At 40.2% G+C, this 23,680-nt stretch overlaps 1 protein-coding gene across 4 annotated transcripts in view; it reads left to right on the top strand.

The window, feature by feature from the left end:
• CARD11 (caspase recruitment domain family member 11) overlaps nucleotides 1–23,680 on the top strand; it is a 112,635-nt gene that overhangs the window by 36,214 nt on the left and 52,741 nt on the right. For 2 of the 4 annotated variants that reach the window (XM_021412034.1, XM_021412033.1), the window contains exons 2-5: nucleotides 9,860–10,011; nucleotides 15,322–15,469; nucleotides 18,572–18,638; nucleotides 20,778–20,976. In XM_021412034.1, coding sequence (XP_021267709.1) covers nucleotides 20,964–20,976 — 13 coding nt within the window. In that variant the 5' untranslated portion in view covers nucleotides 9,860–10,011; nucleotides 15,322–15,469; nucleotides 18,572–18,638; nucleotides 20,778–20,963. Of the gene's footprint in view, nucleotides 1–9,859; nucleotides 10,012–15,321; nucleotides 15,470–18,571; nucleotides 18,639–20,698; nucleotides 20,977–23,680 lie in introns of those variants that run through there. The other 2 variants (XM_021412035.1, XM_021412036.1) reach the window with 2 other exon arrangements.

Below are 23,680 nucleotides of genomic sequence, written 5' to 3'. Positions count from 1 at the left end.
CCCAAGTGCTAATGATTTCCAGGAATCCAGCTCATGTTAAATTTCTGTTTCCCATTCTCATGTGCTTGACGGTTTCTTTCTTGCAATGAGAAATGACTTGTGAAGTCATAATTATGGGTGAATTAAGTGCCATTATTTCTTAGTTCAGGTGAAGAATGGGCGTATGGACAATGTCTGCAACCTAGCTTTCTGGTAGCTAAGGTAAAACTAGTGGAGAACCATTCTAAATAGTAGGACAGGCACCTGTAGTTTTTCTTCTTCAAGCAATGTGGCACTAATCTCAACACAAGAGTTCTGGGGTGTCATTTTCATGGTAACTTGTGTCTTCTAGGTCATGACACTTTGCTCTAGTTGGAATTTGTTCCCACTTTTCATTAGTAACAGACTGAGATGCAAGAAATACATGGCTGACTTGGCCAGTGAATGATTCCTAATGCAATAAAGGGAGTGTTTGTTTTCTTGGTTCGTGTGCTGGAGCATCCATTTTTCACTGGAAAGAGAAAAGTCCAAAGGCTTCAGATTTTCAAAAAAAACTTAGGGAAGGAGGCCACCCATAGTGTGGAATGCATGTGCTGGAGAATGTTTTCCACCCCACTCCATACTTTATGCCAGAATCCCTTTAGTTTTCTTCAGGCTTAGCATTAATCTGCAATTTTGTATTGTATGGCTGTACAGTATCTAGAGCAGTGGGGTCACTCCTGGATGTGACTCTAATTCTACTTCATAAAAAATAATAATAAACAAAGACTGATGTTTATAGTGCGTGCATGACTGTGACTCGGAGTTTCCATTTTGTGTGGAGAGAGAAGTTTGAATTATTGTTATTCCTGCATGTGGCCAGAGCTTTTCATTTAACGTTTTACATCACTGAAATTCCTTTTGGATATGTTTGCACACACGTTCTCACTTATCTGCATTCTGATGTGAGAATTAAGTGCTCTCCTTATATGAACTTTAGAATATTTGTTTAAAATATCATGGATCCTGGTGGATATTTGTTCATGACAAGAAATGATCAGTGCTGCAGTTGCTTGATGGAGGAATAGGAAAAGTTTAGCTAGCATGAAAGCTGTATTAAGGTTTCAAATTCTTTTGGAAATAAGAGTGTATTCGGAGAACATCGTGGTGTCAAATGTAAACAAACTATGCATACAAATAACTTTACATTGCTTTTTTGTTGATAAGGACAGATTTTTTAATTTATGATCAGTTCACAGCTACTAGTTTCAAGCTCTTAAAACATTCAGAACTGTTTCTTTGTAGTATTAAAATACTTAAATACAGATAAGAAGTCACAATTCATAGTCTCTGATGCTTCCACTCTTACTGGAAATAGTGTTGCTGTAGCTAAGGGTTCACAGGAAGGGAAGGATCAGTAAGGACAAAAATAGTGTTCAAATGATAGAAGTTTCCATCTAGCTGCTTTGCTCTTCAATTTCCTTCCTGCAAGTAGCCTCTCTAAAGGAAGGTAATGGTCCAGCAGTGAAGTGTACAATAAACTTGAGGAAGATGAATGATTCTTGTAATTTCTATCATAAATCTGCCATGCACAGAAACGGGGTGGAATGCAAACTCTGTTTTAATGATGACTGAAGAGGGAATCCATAGAGTGCCAGAAGTTCAGATGTTGGTGTATTGACAAAGGACATATGGCTTGAAAAAGAGGCAAGCTACAACCATTGGTCCCAAAACACACTGAAAAACGTAGGAGTTAAAAAGAAGCGTTTCAGGACTGAAAGAGGAGGGCATGCTGCAGAATGAAACGCATCACTAAGCACATTGGTTTACCAGAAAGCTTAGTGCTATTGCTTAAGATACATTTGCAACGTTGATGAATCTGGGACTTAGACAAGTTTCACGTCAGGATTAAGACTTAGGCAGAGCTCTTGAAGACTAAACGCATTTCCTAAAAATACTGTATAAGCTATTGTATGGAAAACGTCTGAAGGCTTTCATTCTAGATGTGAGAAATGTTACCTTTTCCTTATTTGTATGACAAGAGGGAGATTATTAACTAATTAGTATGCAAATAGTGAATGATCCTGACCCAGTTTGTTGCTGTCACTTGTCATCCTTTCAGACAGTTGAGCCATTGTTCCGTATTACATAGCTAATATTTGCACAGCCTGGGATGGCAGCCAGAGGAGAATTCATGCAATGAGTTCTTGCCCCACCCCCTTGTGTTTTAGTTTAATGCCCCTTTAAACTTTTGTACCTTTTGCACCTGAAACTTTTCTTCTGAGCTCTTCTCCCTACATGTGGCCAGCAGGACACCTGGTTTACTATGGACTCGGCAGCCCCTGTGCTTTAAAAAAAACAAAAAACACTATCTGCCAGAAAGCAACTTTCCTGTCAATGGTAGTTATTGTAAAGTAAGTGCTGTCACAGGATGGCATGGCTGAGAGCACTGGGTTCACTTTCTCTGAGGAAGTAAGATCTCAGAGACCCAGATATTAGGGAGAAAATCGTTTGTGCTATATGAGCATCATTACTCAATACTGTGCTAATTATTTTAATAACTCCCTGAGAAATTATCTAGCACTATAAAGGTAACTCAGTATCAATAAATGTGACAGCCTTTTTTCTTTGGGATCGGCCAGTGGCTATTTTAATGGATATTGTGGAGAAAGATGTTACATGGGCAGAACCAACTCTATTTCTGTTGAGTGTTCTTCAGTCAGTGTATTGAGAGCAGGGCTTAATTTTGCCTGCTCTTTCTAAGAGGTTAAATCCCCTTGGCATTCGATATGTATGCAGAGGATCTGGGGCTTAGGCACTGGGGGCCATGCGGATGAGCTGCAGAACCAACGCTGCAGCAGCTCTGCAACGGCACCAGCAGAGCAGGAGCTGCCTGCCTAGAATGGAGTTAAACTGCCTGGTTTGAGCGTTCACATTTGTGCATGTGAAATGTATGTGCGTGTCATTTCTTTCTTTCAGCATGGAAAGAAGTTTTATTTCAGCGATATATTTCTGTGGCATATGGTGCAGCACTGCTCCACAGATGCTAAAACCACCCAGATGTTACAAAAATACAGTTTCAAAGCTCTGATTGCTCACAAGAAGGCCAGACCTCTCAAAACTATTGAAAGAAATAGCATACTTGTGTGCTAATGTTTGGAAGAAGTTGGCACTTTGCAACTCATCCTCTCCATGTTCATTTCAACTTGTAGTTTTGTGCAACTGTGCTTCCGGAATTGTTGCTTCCGGGCATAATGTTGCTGCACTACTGAGCCACTCTGCAGGTATGTGTGGTAATGGTACAGCATCATCTTGTCCTGTGCTATAGCACAGTCAGTCCTCCCAACCAATATGCTATAAAAGTGCTTCCCTCTTTGCAGCTTGCTCTCATGAATGCACACGCATAAGCACCTTGTAGTTTGTTTTGAATTTAAGAGCTGTAGTCATACACGCGCGTTTGGCTTATAAGCTTTAATGAGCTATAGCTTATTAAAGAATAATACATGAAGACCACTCTATTTGCAAAGACACACTATGCACTTGATAGTTGCATACATACTCAAATAACAAGTAAAAATGCTTATAGTCATATTCAGTAGTGGAATAGTTGCTTTTTCTGTAGTGTGTTGAAGTGGAAGAGGGGAAATGGTGACGAAGATAAGGATGAAGAACAGTGGCTGAGTGGCATTCCCAATGCAGTTTGTGAAGGCTGATAACAGGTTTGGGTTTAGAATTGGTAGAGAGTGTCTATAAATCAGACAAGTGCTTGGAAATGCTGATCTTATGTGCTTGGCCTCTCAGGCTTATTTTTGTTTGTTTGGTTTTTATTGATTCACCCAGAGTTAATGGCTTGTTGGAATTTACTCTTAGTCTGATGTGGGATGTAGGGATATAGTATTAGGGAGATACCTCATCCTTGCAAATCCCAGAGCAACTGAGGATAAGACCTTGTGAAAAATGTGCAACAAAGGAGAGTTAGGAACAAATTGCCCTCTATTTTCTAATCCCAGTCATCTGATGGGGATCCAGATTACAAAAATTGAATGCCTCCTGTCACATGGATAGATAACTGTCCATGGAGTGGAATGGTTTCTTAACCACGATTTCTTTTTCCAGATTTCAGTCACTTTGCTTTTGCAAATGAAAAGTGTTTACACTGCATGCAAGCATTTCTGTTGTGTAGTCTATATACTACTTCTATGAATAGTGAAGAGAAAACTTTACTCCTACATTTGCAATATCTTACCTTCCTTTATTCTGCCTCAGCTAATTATTTGTGTTCTTAAGGAACACAAAATTCTGGCTTCCTCTTTCTTTACAATTCAGAGTCTTTCTGGAATTCAGAAAAGGAACGTACTTAGAAAAGAAAAGCATCTCATATCTGCTTTCATATATTATTTTAAAGTAAACATTGCATGTCAGCAGATCAGGGATTTATTACATACCTACTTCCCACTAAAATAAATTCAATTTCAGGAAACGCTCCAAATTAAGAACTTGATTATATTTGCTCAAACATTACAATAAGCACCATCCATTCTTGAGCAAGACAGAATGACTGTATGATTACACAGTAAATGATCATTTTCAATGTTTTCTAATGGAATTGCATAGCTGTCTTCTTCAAAATGTCAGTGAGACCTAGGCATCTGATTCCTTATTTGCCTTTGAAATCTGTAATACCATGGATGAGGGACAATATGTATATTCTTATGAATTAAGAATGCAAGGGCAACCTCAGCTGTGACTTTCTTGGCCTGTGCTATGTAGCAGTTAGATTTACAGCCCTGGTTTTCTTATCTTAAGTTGTAGAATGGAGCAGCAGTCATTACAATGTTGTGCATTTGTTCCAGAAAAGCCTTCAGAATTCCTGCATGTGCCATTTTAGACCTAGATTGTCATTCATTCTAAAGTTGTTCACATTGATTGCCATATGTCACATAGGAGAAGCTCAGAAGTCCCCAGAAATGCTTGAAGAGGAGCCAGAAGCAGTGAAGGTCAGCAGTTCTGGGTATGTCCAAGCTATAGTATTGAGGAAGAGGAGTAAATAGTTTTAGTCACAGTAAAAATCTGGTAACTGAACAGCTGGAAGCAGAGAACAAGGTTCTCATCCCAGCCAGCACAGATTTGGGTTGTAGTTCCTCATCACAGGGAGCAGTCTTGCACTACAGCTCGTGTAGAGCATTACCAATGCAGGAAATGCTGTGTGACAGCAAGTTGGATGTTTTGGATATAGAGGATTAGAGCATGGTGCTGCTATGACCTTTTTTTTAACAAGGAGTTGTTAGTGAGAGTATTTGGAGGGACTGGCAGGTAGGAGGAGGCACCAGAAATGCTTTGAGGAGGATGCTTTATAGTGGTATTGGCTTCAACAGGACTTAGCGAAGAGATAGGAACAAAGGAAGTAGAATCTCTGAGTGGAAGAGACAAGGACCCTGGAATGTGTATGAATATTTTGTCTGAAACCCAAAGCAGGCCTCAGGCTACAGAGAGGTTGTGCTTTGGGCTCTGCTGGTTGCACAATCCATTGGAGCTTCTCCTACTGCTTATGGTGGAACTGGAGCCCCGTAATTCAGTGTCTCTTATTATAACGTACACTCTCAGATTTTTTTTATATTTAGTATGAAGTTCTGATTGAAATTAAGACTCAAACTGAAAGAGTATTAGATTACTTAAGAAATAATGGGCCACATAAACAATACCTTACTAGAGCTGAGTTGTTTGGTATCTGTAGATTCAAACATGCACTTTGAGAACAATGGTAGTTATGAATGTTTTCCATGGTTCTGTGGTTGCAATCTAAAAAGAAACAAAACCATACAAGATTGTACTCCTTGAAGCAAGCATTTAGAAGTGGATATTAGGCAGGGAAGTGTGAGGTGAAACCCTGCAGGGGAACTGGTCACCCACTTATGGACTAGAATAGCAGATACCACCTAAACACATTGAGGTGATGTGTGTCGCTCCTGGGATCTAGGCAAGTGTGATTCCTGACTGCTTACACAGCTTATTAGCAGAGGAACCCAATGTGACCCTTTCAGGTCTTTCCATATAACCGATAACCTGTCCCGCTAACTTACATTCATTCTGTTACATAGTATTAAAGTGAAGATTTTTTTGATGTAGTGTTGATGCTGTTGTTCTGCTAATGCTGTGCTTTTTATTTCTCTGTGCTACTGTGAGTAAGTTGTTAGCATTTATCAGGCTACAGAAAGATATGTGAGCAAATAAATTCATTTAAACCACTAGAATACATTGATTCCCAGCTCTCTCTGAGGATGAAATGCACATCTTGAGATCACGTATTTGCAAAGCAGTAGATTATAAATTTGCCAGTGGTTCAACATTAGGTTATCCCCTACAGAACAGACAACCATTTAAATGGTTGTCACCTAGTTAGGAAATTAACAATATACAAGGATAAAAAAAGTTGGTGTTTTTGTGGGCATTTTGATTTAAGAAGTGTGGAGTAGCACAAAAAAAGTGTGGGATAGGAGTGTGAAACCACTTTGTGCCTTAGTGCATTAGGAATGGTTGGTTGTTACTGTTGGTAATAATTAAATAGCTGTGAGGGTTGAGTCTGAATGCTCGTTTGCTTGGTCAGATGATGGCAGAAATATGAAAATATGCATTTATCACCAGGTGTACAACTAAAACTGCCAGAGGTCGGCACTAACTTTGATTTTCACAGCTTTTGCCAGCTTAAGTTATATTTATAATGATGTTCTACCATAGGTTTCCAAAAGTAGTATAACCATGGGGACCACGTGACTGTATGTCGCATAAAGCTGGATGTAAGAGGTGTCATGCTGCAGCAGAGGGGCTTCCAACCTGACAGGGTACCTTTTGTAAATGGAAATTGATTTTTCTCAAGTATTCTTTGCTGGGTGAAATAAATTAAGTATACGTTTAGTTATCCCTGTTTAAAACCCTCTCTCTTAACATAAGAACAGTGATACAGACACAGATTCTGATACATTAGAGCAAGATAAAGCACATCCAGCAGTTTGTCAAATACTTCAACTTATGAGTTTTTCACATCTGAAGAATCCAGTGGGGCCTCATAGGAAGGCAGGCTATGAATGTCACTGAAACACTCAGAGTGGCTATAGGTTACTTTAGCTTTGTTCATGTAATTATGTGGCTCGGCTCCTTTTTCCTCTTTTGCTGTATGCTTTTAATTTGATAGGAATTTTCTTGCGAATGTTTCAGTGGGAAAGTCAATTTGGCTTAGGTCAATAGGCCCAAATCTGACCTTAGACATAAGAGAGTCAACCTCGAAATGCTGCACAATTTGTACTGAGACACTAAAAATGTTAATAGGTTTTCAGGACACAGATGAAGCTGTTGTACTCATTTTGCTAGCGTAATTTACTACATTAATGATCAAAAAAGAGTGAAAACACTGAGTAAAATGTTAATTTCAAGCACCATTACAGAAATACAATACAATAAAATTAAAAAATCAGATAAATGTTCATTTGCTGTAAACTGACAATTGTTAAGAGCCCATTGCCCTAAAGCAAGTTATGCTTGTAGCACCAGAAGACCTCGGTCACTATCATTTGTGAAATGCAGATTACTTAATGGATTTTTTTGTAAATGTTTTAATAGAAAAATAGTGATTTAAACAGTGTTCCCTCAATAATGAAGAGTTGGCATTGTTATGGTGATTGCGTTAATACAGTGCTGCCCCTTGCTTTAGCAGCTACAGCATTCTTGAATAAAGAGATTTTAAAAGCCTCAGCATAACTCAACAGTCAACATCTTCTGCATCCCTAGCACCGGGTCAGCAGTCCTCCAGCTCCAGTTATGCCTGTTCATGGTCCTAGTTCTGGAGGTATCTCTTTAGCCTCTCCCTTTGTTAGCTGGGACTGTGCTTAGAGCAAATGTGTAAGCCCTGGCATGACATCTCTGTTGCCTGTGGGCAGACCTGGTTCTCTAGCTAAGGGAGCAGAGTCACATATTCTGCTTCCCTTGTTACAGGTTCAAATGTTTCTGCATCACGTAACTATCACAGTAATGTAAATGTCTCCCTGGGTCCAAAATTAGTCTCCAGTTCTCAACAGAGTTGACATGTATAGGAAATGCAGGTGACCACATTAGATCTGCTCCTCTCTAATGAAAATTACATGCAAAGCAGAAAGCGAGGGATGCCAAATAAAAGGGGCATTCAGAGCTAAAACTGAGGGTAAACCTGAGGAAATGTGAGTCCTCGGAGGAGTGTAACATTTCAGTCTCTGCAGCATTTGTCAGCTCAAAATAGGTGTGAGAGCTCTTTTCCTCATAAGAACTGGAAGGCACCTGAACTTTTCACATCTGTGTAAAGACTCAGGTGTTAGAGGCTCCATCAGGTTAAAGCTGTTGTGCATATTCATGAGTCTTGTTCATTGTTGGGGTGCATTTATAAATATCTAAAAATCAGTGTAAGATTTTGTGAAAAACTAATGGCTGTGTGCTGAAGATATAGCAGGAGCAATGTCATTCAGAGAAAATATATGTTTTAAATAAAGCCTTCTCTATTGCTGTTTTGCATGCCAAGAAGGCCTAATGACACTTCTGATATACTTCATGCATTCTGACATTTTTGCATTTTCAGCCAGATAAACATGCAGCACACAGCAGAAGTGATTGTATTAGTTTCTTAGTTTCTGCACTGCCTATTGTATTAAATAATGGCTTAGAAAAATAAAATAAATCCAGGTCATGCATAAAGATGGTTGGAGTAGAATAATAATTATGTGCATAAGTTCAGGCTTTCAGTAGCACCTTCTGGGAGAAGCCAGACTCCATGTTTAGCGAATGCATGCAGGGAAAATATATTTCTGGCATGTGAGGGAGCTAAATCAGATCCTGTGGAGGCGAGGACACAGGCATCCCTCGTTCTAGTGAGTTCAGCTGCTTTTCCATGGAGACTTTCACAATAGATGCTATGCAGAAGTTCTCTCTCACCACAAATGAGGGCAGATGATCTCTCTCCTATCCCATTAAATACATGTTGCTTTGACTCTCCTTGCATGGAAGAGCAGAAGAGCCCCACTTGCTGTGGAATGTTTGTAGCCACGTCAGCAAGGAATACGTTTTTCTCAAAGTCCTTTTAATCCAAGATGGAGCACACTTGGCAGGTTGTAGGTCTACACATCCACTCTGGGGAGCAGTGAACTCATAATTGGTCACTTGCCCAGGTATCAAGGAGTTATTTGTGCTGGGAAACACCACACATGGCAGCAAGTTGTTTTCAGAATTAGAGGTTATGATAGCTAATTCTGCATTCCATTCATTTTAATTGGTGTTTTTGCTGTGATAAAGTGGCAAGGTTAAATCCACTAATTGTGGTGGTTCACTTGAAATATAAGTAAGGTTATATAATATAACCACAGTTTCACGAGTAGAAAAGCTGGCAGGAAGGCAATGGCACTTCAGTTTACAAACCTCTCCAATTTCAGTGTTGTAAACATAGGAACTGAACAGAGCAATGTAGAGTAGTATAGAATAGAATACAACGGAACAGGAGCAAAGCCTCTGCTCTACTGCCTGTTCACATCCATTTAAGCTTCTCAGAATATATTTCTTCTTTTAATGGCAAGAAAAATTAGCCCAGGGAAGCTCATAAAAACCTTAGGAGAGATTTAAAATATTCTGAAATCGTTTGCAATTAAAATATTGACACACAATCAATAAGCCTGAGAAATTTTATCAAAGATAACTGTGCAGTAGCTGAAGAATTTTGGAGGATAATTACTACCAGAATAGTATGGATTAATTTAGTCATATGTATTAATGATCCAAGCAGAGAATTTGAAAATTTTTTGACAGGGCTGTAAGAAAAGACGCTTCAGAGAGATGACCATTGTGCTTCCTCATGATTCTCACCTACGTTTGTGCTTTCCAACTTTCTTAGGCATTCTTCCAGTACAGAAAGCCCAGTGAGCTCCCTCTGTTACAGGAGTCACTGCTGTCAGAGCCACAGCTGTAAAGAGAAACCCAGCTTTGCAATGGAACGAATGGGATTGGAAGGGTCCACCATTACTCCTGGATTTTATATTGCCTCAGGTACTTGTAGATTGGCTCTAAGATAGCTTAAACATAGTTTTTAACCTTATTACGAGTTTATTAATTTTGAAGAATTGTTTTTGTGTTTAGTGTAAGAATTTGGCTGAGGGTTTGAGCATGCTTTCATCCACAATGTTTTTTAAAACCAGATTAAGTGAGAAAGCGGTGGTTCTTTGGACAGTATGTTTATATATTACACAGCAGTTCGGATGCAATCTGCTTATTTATTCTCTCCTGTGTTTGCTAACAACTGTCCTGCAAAATCTATCAGAGATACAGATAATGACAATTGCAAAAGCAATAATGTAAGAGTGTCTGGTCACTGCTGTCATAACCTACAAGAAATCTCTGCTCTGTGAAAGTGAACCTTTGAAAAGAAGCAGTGTTATTTATGATGCTCAGAACAAACATACTGAAAGTCAGGGAGCAGCTGAGAGAACGGGAGTCTCTCAAGGTGTGCATATTAGACACTGCTGTGTTGAAATTATTTCTGATTAGAACATGATTCTGCATATCGTGTACCCCTATGCAAATACAGAATGCAGATTGGGCTCTTAAAAAGAGACCTGCAGAACAGCACACACTTGGAAAGCACACAATGGGGAACCAATTAGCAGTTGGTTGCTAATTCTAGGTATTCTGTATATTTTGTATTGATCCAAAGAGATCTGTTCTTTTATGAACCTGAAGAGAAGACACAACATCACTAATGTTGTGCACAGCCAGTGTGTGTGGACTGCTGGCTTTTGTGAATTAACAAACGCTCCAGATGAATGCTGTAAAAATAAATCAGGGATGCTGCATTGCACAATGGGCTTTGTTCATTTATTTCTGACACGAATGGTTTAGCTTTAATTATTTATAATACTTCACAGTGCATTGGTAAATGTGCTGCAACATATTCTGCAAAAGTAATGGAGTCTTTGAAATAGCAGAGCATGGTACGGCTGTCATCGCTGTTCCGTACAGAGGGGAGTGACCACAGCAGGGGAGATGGAGTGAGAGGTGTGCTGGCAAATGCGTGACTTTGCCTGTAGTATGGGAACAACTGCAGTCACAGACTTTGGGATTCTTGTTCTGATTCACATTGGTGGGTGGAGTTCCAGCACTTCAGAGCCTGAAAGTTCACTTTTCCTTCCGACTCTCCAAGTTTGTCAACTCTAAAAACATTCCATTTAATTTTTCTTGCTATTTCTGGCGCTGCTCGTATGTTTGAAGTCATTCGTTACCTGAGTAGAAAACTAATGTCTGAAATGTCCAGCTCTGCATCCACATGGAGGTAACGGAGTATGCTGGGGGAGGGCAGCCAGTTTGAGGCACTGACAACACTCATGTAAGAGCACTGTGGGAGGAATCTATTTTTACTTTTGTAGGGATAAGAAAACCAGCCCACCTCTCCTTTTCTCTGCATCTGTTGTTGCATCGATAATAAATGTCTTCCCCTGGATGGGATGAAGGGCTGGATCTGCACAGCTATTTATAATGCATGTTCTTTCTCCTTTCATTCCCTCTTTTATCTTGCTTTTTCACACTATTGATATGTTCACCTGGAAATAACTCAGAGAATCAGCATCTTCCCTTTACCACTTGATGATGTCAGATATATCAATACAAGTATGGAGATGCTGCAAAAAGACAATCAAATTTAGTCTGGATTTATATGTATGTAAACTTTTTACTTCTCTGTAGTATTTGCAGCCCTTTGCTGCAGCAATTGTGTTAATCTCTGATGACGTTGAGGAACAGCAGCAATGTTAATATATATGTTATATATAACTCAGCTTGTATAGATCAAAAATGTTGGGAATATGCTTTGCAGGCTATTTTATTCTTATATCTTTTTCATGAAGGCACATTCCTGGTGTAACATGGGATTTAAAATACAAACCTTCATGCTGATCCTGCAGAGACTTATTAATGGCCTTTATTTTATGTTCTCATTTTTCAATCGGACTGTTCACAATATGGAAGGCTAAGAACCTACATGAGTCTGTGCAGGATCAAGATATAAAACACTAGATCTTATTCCAGCCTTTTCTCTCAATTATAATAGTGTGCTATTATCAGGGACAATTGCCAGCTCCTTAATTACAGGCAGCTGCAGAGCAGCAGGTTGTGTTTGTGCATCGATCCTATAATCTCTGACTTTACAACCCCGGTATCATCTAGTCATGGAACTACAGGCAATACCTATGCTTATTTTCTCTTGCTCTCTTTTGCACCATGACAGAATCAATTACCCTCTGCTTCTGGCTGTTCCAGCAGCATAGCTGGGCGCTTCTTCCTTCCCTCTTCCACAGGAGTGCTGAGTATTCAATAGGAAAAAAAGAGCGGCTGTCACACCCAAAGGCCTCTCCTCCACTAAAATCTCAGAGCGTTCATCTACATTCCGTAATCAAAAGATGCAGTTTGCCTTTGTAGTGCCCCTTTCTCTCCTCTCAGGGTCATGCCAGAAAGAATCCTCCCTTCCTGCACCTTCTTCACCCCCCACAGCACGTGGAGACGTTCTGAACTGTCACACAGTGTGTGCTCAACTCCTACCAGGAAAAGGCTTGTCCAGCATCTACACCATGTACATGCTCCACTACATATCCCAATGCCTCTGCCCATCTCCCCTTCTCTCTTCCAGGAGGCAGAGTTCCTGTGAGGTCTGCTGTGATGATCACGGTTTCCTCCAGACTTGTCAGAGCAGACATTGTGTTCCTGCTTCTCTATTGGAAAGTCTCTGAGATTTACACAAACAAAAGTAGCTGTCCCTGGTACACTGATTCATCTAGCTGATGTAAAGCTAAGCGCTGCAGACAAGCCCGCAGTAGTTCTGTAGGATAGCATGTAATGGGCCGATAAAGCACACGGTTACTGCATTCTCAGATGTCATTTACTTTCTCCAGGGCAGAGAAAGCCAATATGGGGTGAGCAGTAATGGTCTCTAGCAACTATAAAAGCAAAATGAAAAGTGACACTTTTCAACCCAGCAAAATATAAAAGTGAGCTCCACTTCTCCATTCCTCTGAACACTTGAGTTTTAGCTTCCAGCCAGGGCTGTCACTTTGTCTAGGCTCAGCAAAGTGAAAGCCTCTGCCGAAAGCGTTATATCATCACCTTAATCTTTCTCCTCACTTCTTCTTTCTTGTTAATTCATCTTCACTGGTCCTTTATTTACTTACTAGCAAACTTGTTTTCTTTTTAACACCTAAGGCATCCACAATCATTTCTCACATGGAAAAAAGGTTGAACCATAACTAATGTAACAGAGATCAAGTTGTGCTACCTTACACAGAGTACTTCAGTTTGCTTGTTTGTTCCCTCTCCCTGCTCCTCTTGGCTGCCTTGGAGAGGATTTTGTTTTTCTGTTGTGTTGTGCTTCCTTAAAATTCCTAAAAAAAAATCTTGCAATGTTTGAGTTCTGCTGGACTCCAACCCCAGCCACATGTTCTCTTTGATTGCCTCAGGCAACCACCTGATTTTCCTTTACTTCACATACTTTTGAATCCATTCTTGTATTAGAAATAATATGTGCTTAATTCAAGAATGTGAAATTACTGAAACTAATGTTTTTATATAAAAAGACCATTTCTAAAACTAAAAGTCAGAGAAAAAATAAATGCTCTATATCAGCTCTTTCTGCCTACAAGTGTCTCGTGTCTGATAGTCACCAGAGTCCAGCTCTGTAAGAACAGAGCACAGGTTTCAGAGCACCTGCTAGGAATCCACTGCTCTCATGTGCTGGTATAAGAATGCTAGTTTTCAGAGTACCTTAAGGCTCATCCTTTGTGACAACCTAGCACCAATCCATTGGTCTCTCCAGACAAGCACCACAATCTGCTTTGGACACTTGGTTTTTTCCTAGGGAAGAGAGCACACCTAGAAATGGATTATTGACTGTTCTTGAAGGATTTTTATTTTTTCCATCATGTTTAAGTGGATGATGCTAAAGAAAACTTGAATCACTTATTAGCGATCTGTTAAATATAGTGCGTAGCAAATACACTCCCACGCACACACGTTCATTTTTCATGATGTGACAAATGCAACAACCTGCAGAATAAAACATGCATGGCTTCTATTCAGAAAAAGGAAAGGCAGCTCTCTAACAACAGGTATGTAATTAGTAAAAGACGGTGGTGACAAATCCTGAGGAAGAACCTTTTTACAGTGGATAAATCTTCAGGATTAGTGTGAGTAACAGTTAGATTCCTTAATTATACTGGAGTAAAGAAAGAGCTCAATAGATTAGTTGTTATAATATAGAGTATAGTATGTTTCATTGTGTAAGGATAAGAATTTGATGCAGTAGTCACAAGGGGAACAGGAAATTCCCTAAAACCTAATGTAAAATGGTAGCTCCCTTTTTCTGTCAATACTCTTAGGATTACTGCTGCTGTTTCTCACCAAAAGTCCAATTTAGGAGTTACTGCAGCTTCTAAAAATGCAGTGTTTGTATTCACTGGAAGTTGGAGCCTACAACTTTGTACCAATTCTTTATATTTTACTGAGCTAAAATAGGATAAATGCACAATTTGATGCCTTTTGGAAACAGGCGCTTCTGTCTGTTTGCTTTATCCACAACTTTTTTGACTCTTGAAGCACTGTGCTGTAAATTTAAGACAAATGTATTTTTTCAGGTTAAACTCTCACATGAGGGGACTGTGTCCATCTCTGTTCTTTTCCTCTTACATGTGAAATACAACATAGGCACACTTCTGTGTGGATGTGGGTCAGCAAGCACAGCAGACTTTCATATTTTGCATTATCAAATTATTAGTAAAAAGGTTATTAGTAAAATGTCTCATAAAACCAGCATTTGGTTTTGTTAAAGATCATTAGCTATTAATATAATAAATTTAAGAAATTATTATAGTAGTGGCAATTTGGGTGTACAGACAAAAGCCTAGCCTCAGTCTACATATGCTTGAATTTATTTCATTTCCATTACTTATTTTGATATATTTTGTCTACATTCTTTTACGTCAGGTGAATCAGAAATAACTCTATGAATAACAAGTGAATTACTGTTTATTAAAAAGATTATGGCCTGTAATTTGTGTGGGTATGCGAGTATTGCAATGAAGTGAAATGAAAGTCTTATACATAGATGTCAAAGTATTTAATATTCTAACACCAAGTTGTCACGTAGGAGGAAGGCACAGCTTTCAGAATTCTGTGTCATTGTTTCAAAGAGAAGTATAAAAAATTCCAAACCAGGGATTCACTTATGGTTCAGTAAATAGCAGTCATATAGTTTTACGACTATGTTTAATCTCACAAAGGTAAAATGCTCAGTGATATATGACTTCTGTTTATATGCAGTTTAAGAGCTCTTCTGCAGTCCCACTTAGCTTCCTTCCCTTGGGAGCTACGCACTTAAAAGGAAAGTGAACATGAGAGTTTGGAAGAACAAATACAACCAAAGAAAAGAACTCACATTCCTACAGGGGGGTTCTTTGGAAGAGAGCAGGTGAGTTTCCTTAGGAATGTCTTCAACTCCCAGTTTTGGGAAGTTCCTGGCAGAGATGGAGCTTTGTTTAGACCCAATACAATCATCTGTGGTCTTATAACAATTACTTAGCATATGCTCACATGGTGTTCCCCATTCTGGTTTTGGCACATCTCATTTATGTAACAATTTCAAGTTCAAATCTTTTCCTAGTTCTCTTTACAGAGAGGCACACTTGGGCTGTGTGAAGCACAGAAGGTGTCCGTGTAAGACCTGTAATGAAAATCAAGAAGTCCTTAACTTCCTGGTCTGTGCTGCAGTCATTGGATTTTTGAACTATAGAAAACATTGCCTTACCTCTAATGATATGAATTAATGTGTAATTACTGTTCTAGTTATTGCATCACTTACATTATTAATTAATCCTAATATTTCTTTTTCTTTGAGGTGTATCGTCCCTCTGAGCACAGCACTTAGCAAAGCTTTCTCCTTCTGACCCTTTACAGAAGCTGTACAGAATAAGGAGGGAGAAAATGCAGAATAATGCAAAACCATTTAAACTCTGCAGTTGTTTCCAATTTGTCTCTATTAAAGACATGCATTTTTTTAATTAAAATAAATGTTGACCTATAAAGAAGACAGGACACCTTCTAATTTTAAACAAACAAGCAAGAATAAGTAACTTGCCTCTCCTTGCTTCTCCTAACATTCAGGTTTGATAGATTAGCTTTCACATCCCAGCTATGTTAAGTCCTTCACAGTCTAATCCTCAGAATGCATATTGACAATGCTATTATGGCATGAGTGGGGAAAGATGACCTTGTGTTTTAAGCAAAAGATGAAATATGGAAGTGATTATTTAGAAACATTTCAAACCAAATTCACTGAACTAAAATCATTTTTTTTCAGCCTACTTTCTAGAGAAAATGATTGGAACTCTGCTCTTTTTTTTTGTAGTAATATTGATTAGTTGCCCTCCTTTCCCTTTTTATTTTAACAGGAAGTGCTGGTTTATAAGTTTTTGCCTTGAGTTTATAACGTTTGCCAGTTTTTATAAAACAGTACATCAGATATTGTTTTTCTAATTAAGCCACGTGGAAAAAAGAAATTGTACTTTTATCACTTTTAAGGGAGAACAAATATTCTTTTCTTATCTCCATCAAACTTTGTTTCATCGTTTTCATCGTCTATTGAGTATATCAGTAACCCATTGGTTGCTGTGAAACTGAACCATTTGTCTGGAAGGTTTAAAGATCCATGGATTTTAAGTGCTATGGATATATAATTAAGAGCATAAGGAACAGCATAAGGACCAGAGCTATGGCTCATACCCAGTTGTGATGAATAATGTATGTGTAATGAAAAGGAAACGGTTGGAGGAGTTGCTAAATTAACTCTGCCTCTTCTGGCAGGAGTGGCATGGAGCCTGGGGCTTCCTTTGCTTTGGCCCTGAGAAGAGGCAGAGCAGATCTGAGTTCTTTGCTTCTGCAGAGGGCAGATCTGTTGGCATGGCCCCATCTGCTGCAATATGGGTTGTCAGACCAACCCCTGCAATGGGTTTGAACCGAAATTTCTCCTAAAAAGGAGGGTGAGTACGTTCACACCCAATGCAGACAGATAAATCACTGAAGTTGACGGGGAGAACATTTTGTGCAAAAATACGTAAGCCCAACACTGTCAAGTGAATGAGAGAATTTTATACTATCCGTTTCTCGCTGATATATGTTTGGCTGTCATCTTATTTCATAGCTCAGGCAATTGAAATACTCTTTAAATGTGTATCATAAACCTATAGATGGGAGCGTTTCCCTACTGGATTTAAACCATTACCCCAAAGGTGCTACAGAAACCCTGCTGTGTGTCGCTTTTTAACATCAAGGGGCATTTCTGATGTTAATGTCTAGAAAAGGCAGATGAACACTAACAGCTGCTTATCCACAGGCTGGTGAATTGAGTAGGGAAATACTTCTGTTCTGGAAGCCAGACCTCCAGAGAGAAGTGATAAATTATGAGCATCTCTAAGTGAGAGTGATAGTCTCTAAGGACAGTTGAACAAGGCTGATAATATAAAATATGTAAAATGTGGAAAATATTTAATACTTCTGTTTCTTTGCTCTAAAGAGTTGGAGGGGTTCTGTTAACAATATATATGGTGCTCCTGAGCGGTAGAAATGCAATATATTCGTACTCTGATCACTAGTTTGTGAAATGCTTTTCTGCTACCCAGGGAATTTCAGGACTATTACATTGGTAAGGACTCAAGGGCGGTCTCCTCATGGGCTGGGATGGCTCTCTTGGGAAAAGAGGAACAGCAGATTAAGAGCTGGACAGTTTAGTACTTCTCTGCTTCCTACTGCTATTTTTTTAATTATATTTTACTTTTTAGTTCTTCAATCCGCAACTACTTAAAGACAATCAGCATCTTCATTTATGAGTGATGGACTGCACTCCTGAGTGCTGACGAACCAACTCTATAAAGGCGTTCTGTAGGAAGTCAAGGTGTACAAGGAAAATCTTCCCCTGGACGAGCACATTGTGTGTGATTCCTGGGGTGCAGACAGGAAGAGGCGCCTTCCCTGCAATGTTACCATGAGAAAGTTGCTATGAGCAAAATACTTCCGATGTATTTCTCTACTCTCGCTGCTCTCTAAGGGACACGAAACTCTACCAGTCAGAGTCCTAAACCCTGTATTTGGATCAGGAAACCACTAATTCCAATTCTGCAGGTTCTTCGCAGTATACCTGTATTTTAGATGGAGCATCTGGATTTTCTTGAATTTTCTCGTTGTCTGACTGAACCTGGTTATTTTCTACACTTACAATGTGTGAAACATATCCACTCAGTCTATCAGCTTCAAATAACTGTAATCTCAGCCATAATATTTTTATAGTTTAAGATACTTTTTTTTAACAGAAAACTGGGTTTAAGTCTGCAAATTCTTTTAAGAGAAGATTGATGCTGAGTTATATGTAGCTCTATGATTGATAACTGGATTCTACTTGGCTACTCTCAGTTTACAAGTCTATGATTAAGAGAAATTTGTCTTTCACGTTTTGGCGATCGATTCCTTTAATCTGTTCAGGCTTCACTGAGTAACTGCTTCACCTCTTCCTTCCGTTTAGGTGCAGGGAAATGTGGGATCTTTAAAACAGTCACTGGAGCTTTTGAAAGCTGTTTGTAACCAACACGGTAAGCAAAACAAAAGCAGAAATAGGAACAAATGGTATCTAACCCTTTGCGTGACTCCAGAGAGCAGTTTTATGGTCTACTACTTGATAGCCAATGTGCCGAAGACATCAAAGACGGGAGAAACCTGTAACAAGACTTGTTAAGTTTTAACTTGAATTCTGTCACATATTTACTTTCAGATTAAGAACTGAGTATGGAAGATCTGTGTTTTAAATCGAAGTGAAGCCACAAAGCCTGCTTGTCAGCAGACTTCATTTCCCTGGTTGTGCTGAAAATGGTTCCTCTGTTGCATGCACAAATCAGCTTCCTCTATGAAAGCAGGAGAAAGCTTGGATCAGAAATAACTTGCATTGCTTTTGATGATACAAGAGTGGGCCATAATTCTTACAGCAGTATTTCAGTTTTTCTCCAGAGTATCCACAGCTTTCCCCTAGTTGTGCTGGTCATGTCCAAAACTACACAACCTCATCCATGTAGTTGTCACATGGATAGTTTTTGGTTGCTCAGGGCACCTTGTCACAGGCAGCTCACTGTGTTTATTCAGAAGTGAATTTTGATAACGTTGCACAAGAATATAGGTAACACAAAACAGTATAGTCCTCACTGGAAAAAAATTTGGTAAGAGAGTGATGTTCTACTGTTGCCCAGTGGGAGAGAGAACTTGCTGCCTTCCTTTGAGTTGTTGTTTGGGAGAACTGGAATGCGAGAGTCCCTTTCAATACCGTTCTTACGGCTAAACTTAAGCCCTCCTCAGTCATGGTACAGGTACAACCCATGGAATCGGAGGGACAATAAGGGAGAATTAGAGCAGAGCTGCCCCACGCATTTTGCTGCCTAGAACATATTCTGCTCTCCCAACTTTCACAGGGTTCAGGTTTTCAGTTTGATAGGAACCCTTCAGAGTGTTATTGTAATAGCACTTTGAGCCAGATACTGTCTTCCTTCCAATTCTTTTCATGTTATCATCTCCCTTCATTCTGTTTTCTTCGAGGCTGCTGTATCCTTTGACCCAGCTATATCTTTTGATAGTTGTTTTTCCACTATGCTTTCTTTCCATTCGTTATTTCCCTTTAGACTAACAGCCATTTTTCCTTTCTCTGTCTCTCACTCCATTACTTTCATCATGCCTTTTCCCTTTCCAGCATTCCTTAATTATCAATCATCTTTCCCTTATGCTCATTACTCCTAGTGTTTCTTCTTTTCTTTATCTGCTTCTAGTAGGAGATCAAAACACACACGCGTACATACGCACAGTTGTTTTCTTCCAGCCATGTTCACCCTCACATACACACACCTTGGTGCTCTTTGGTGTGATTCTGGAGGAGAACTCCCAGCTGGTCAGTGTCCTCAGAGGGACCCAAATGTTGGATTTGCCCAAGTGTGGCCTTGAGCCCATGGTCCAGCATAAAAACTATACCAGATGTATGTCAGCAGACTTCCTTTGGAAAATATGTTATTTTACAGTGTCGTTCAACTGTAACATGTTCTAATATTTGAATTACATTTTGCTGGCTCCCTTTTAGCGTAGCGGCAACAGCTGTTAATAAAAAAAGATATTTTCTTCAAAAACCTTTGGAAAACACACCACTCCTTCTGCCTGGAACTGTTTCAGTTGAGACTCTTCTGTTCAGTCCTTTTTCTTTTTTCCTTATCTAGCCAGTATGTGCGCTGAGAAGCAAGGGCTGCTGCTTTGTGGTTAGAGGCACAGCCTCAGGTTGGCTGGCACCCAGCATCTCCCCTTCTGCCTGGGGAAACGTGCGAGGGGAGCAGGAGATGCAGGGAGCTCGAGGCAGGCAGTGCAGACAGTCTCCTTTCTCGCTCTGAGCCATCCGCTGGAGCTTGCTGCCAGCCGTGCCCGCTGCTCTTCCTGGGGAAGGGGCAGCAGTGCCTCTTCATTTGCTTACCGTGGTTCTTCGGGGCTCTGCTGTCACCTGCGTGCAGAGTCATTTGCAAACAGGCTGTATCACTGGGGAGCAGAAATGTGTTTTTTTAAAAACCCTAAGCAGATTTATACTCTGGTTTCCTGTCAGATCTTTGCATTTTCCTTCTCCGCCCCGCCCAGCCCCTGACACACTTTTTCTCACTTTCTGTCGCTCTGTACACATTCTGACACCGGTGCACTTACTTCCTTTATTCCAGATTCCCCCCCAAACTTTCGGCACCTTGGCAGCCAGGAGGACTTTTGCTCCTTGTGTTTCTCTTACTTTTTAAGAGCTGCAGAGCACAAAGAACCTCTCCAGGACTCCTGGAGAGCCGGAGTCACATGCATGGAGGCAACATAGGCGCTTCATCCTGCAACAGCTGCACTGAGACACCCGCTCACTCATGAGCACCCAAGGTAAGGACAGCAGCTGCCTGGGGCAGCATTTAACTCTAATCGCCACAAGTTCCACTTTCACCTTTTTTTCTGCGTTTGTTTTCGAGATTGTTTCTATGAGAAGGACTGCGGCCGCCCGCCCTGTCCTCAGCAGTGCAAAGCGTGCTGCTGCTCGGGGGGGGGGGGGGTCCCTGCAGTACCCCGGGGTTGTGGGGTGATGGGTGTTGGTAAGGGAAGTGTGCCCTGAAATGGAGGTGCAGAGGGGGAGGTGAAAGTGCAACACTGGTGGCCAGAGAATTCCTGCTTCTGCTCTGTGTGCTGTGCTCTGACCAAATCTTTAAATCCTTTCATCAGGGATTTATGCTTTCTATTAACAAATAAAATCTTTTTTTCTCTTTTAATTAGCTCTTCTCCCTTCCTTTATTCTTTTCTTGTCTCTAATGTATCTCTTATCTTTTTTTACCATCTTCTTATGCCTGTTTTTCATCAAGCATATTTTTTGTTTGACAAATGTTCCACTTGATCCTTTCTTTCCCTTCCCTCCACCACTTTCTTGCCCATGCAACAGAGACTGCACATCCTCCCCCATGTTCTCAATCTCTCTCCTTCCCCTCCGCGATTTCCTTCTCTCTCATGTTCCCCTTTCCTGCCACCTCTTGCTCGCACCCCTTCCTGCTCCATCCCCTCTCCATGCACGCAGCATGCATTGCTGCCCTGCAGAGTTGGTTTTGCACACATAGTGGTGGTGCCTATCTGCTGACCTGTCCTCGAACGCACACACTACTTTTATATCTGTCCCTTTGTTCATGCACATAATCAGAATTTGCATATTTGCAGATTTGGAGATGCATCCCAAAATACCAGACATGTATGCTTGCATCGCCTCCCTCTAATTCTCGTGCTGAGTGATTCACAACAAATAACCGCTGTCATCCTGTCTCTGTTTCCTTCTGTCTCACCAATAGAATTTTCTAACACCTATAACACACCATGGCTTCCTTTCCACTCACAAGTATGGCCTTCTCTGACTTTGTTTTTTTGTCTCTGCTTTTTATATCATCCCACTCCTTCCGAAGCCTGCACCCCAACCCTCCACCAGGTTTCTCTATCTGTTTTTATGTTGCGTTCACACTGGGAGGAAACACTGAAGCAGATGGTCTTACTCTGCTGCCTCAGCATCCCCCTGAGACCTCATAGGGAAACCAGAGGAAGTACTGCAGTCTCTCAGCTCCTCTTTCCTTTGCAGAACAGGCAGGCGGGAGCAGAGTAACAGCTCTGCGAAGCTCTTAGGATTTCTGGTCTGACAATGAGGTCATTCTTGTCCCATTGAATCCCATGGGATTCCAGATCTTAGGGAGAGAGGTTCCCTGCTGTAATGCTGTAGTGGCAGTAACTTTGTTCCCATGATCAGGAAAGAAGTCATTTCTCAGATAACAGAAGTTGCCAAGATCGGGTTAAAAACTGCATCCGGGGACAGTATTTGCTATGGCTGCTTGTTTAAGTTTGTAAGCTTTGAACCAGATATGACAAAGTAGTAAAATTTTTTGATGAAGTTTTTTAGCCTCACCTTCTTAAGCAGGGCTATTGAGACTGAAGATTTATTTCTAGGGATGTTCTGGTTTGGGCTTTTGGGGACTGAATAAGGATCACTTATTAAACTCAGCTGAATTAATAGGAGAATTATGACGTGAGAATTCTCTTAGCAATCTATCCTGCTCTCTCAAATTGTCTATCTCCTTATGAGTGAAAGAAGCTTAAACTGTATGTTTGCAATTATAATATGTACTTTTTGATTCAGAACTAGCAAACTGTGGCCTTTGAGCTGTGAGCATTCTCTTCTGAATACAGAAGCAATTACATTAAAATATCTTCGTCTTTTGTATCTGCCAAAAATTCTGCAAGCCTGGAACAACACAATAGGATATGTTATTTTCCTTCATACAAGTTTGGTATAACTCCGTGCTCTGTAACAACTTGTCTTGTGATATGAAAAGTGCTTGTGTTCCTTTTAGTCATCCTGTAAAACATGTATGATGATCGTGTGCTTAGTTTATTCAGTATCCTGTGCCCCCAGAACTATTTGTTGAATTTTGTTGTTGTTGTTTTGGGTTGTTTTTTCTGTAAGGCCTTGATATCTCCCTGAAACTAACTGGCCAAGACTAAATTTCTCTTTTTCTTTCTCTTCTCCTTTTCTCTTCCCCTCACCGCCCATCATCATAGTTTGCTATGGGTTGAGTTAAAAGTGGACTTGGTCAAAACGGGGTGGTGACATCTGCAAGGGGGTCTGGAGCCAGATTTTTTTTCATAGTTTCTTGCATCACCTACCTGGCAGAGGAGAAATTTCAAATGGAAACTGTCAAAGCTTTCAGCCACACCCAGCAAACCCTTTTACTGGGAGGGGCACCCCAGAAATTCAGAACCACGTGTTTGACTGCCTCTTCTTATGCAAACTCTTACTTCTGATGAGAGATAACTCTGAGTTAAGAGAGAAAATAAGCTTTCAGCATGAGAAGAGAATCATTTGAGTGCGAGTATCTCTGATAAAATTAAAAGCAACTTGAACCTTTACTAAAGGTACGTCCCAGATAACTGGGATATGGTAAAGAAATCTGAATGTTTTATCCTGTTGCTTGGTCACATTTTTCGTGAGATATATGGCATGATTACTCACAGAAGATGAAACATATAGCGATCTTTATTCCTCCCAATATTGTGTCTTTATTAT

This window comes from Numida meleagris, chromosome 13 (assembly GCF_002078875.1).
Source record: "Numida meleagris isolate 19003 breed g44 Domestic line chromosome 13, NumMel1.0, whole genome shotgun sequence".
NCBI classification, from domain to species: domain Eukaryota; kingdom Metazoa; phylum Chordata; class Aves; order Galliformes; family Numididae; genus Numida; species Numida meleagris.
Note: the sequence above shows the minus strand (reverse complement) of the source record. Positions and strands in the feature narration are given on the sequence as shown.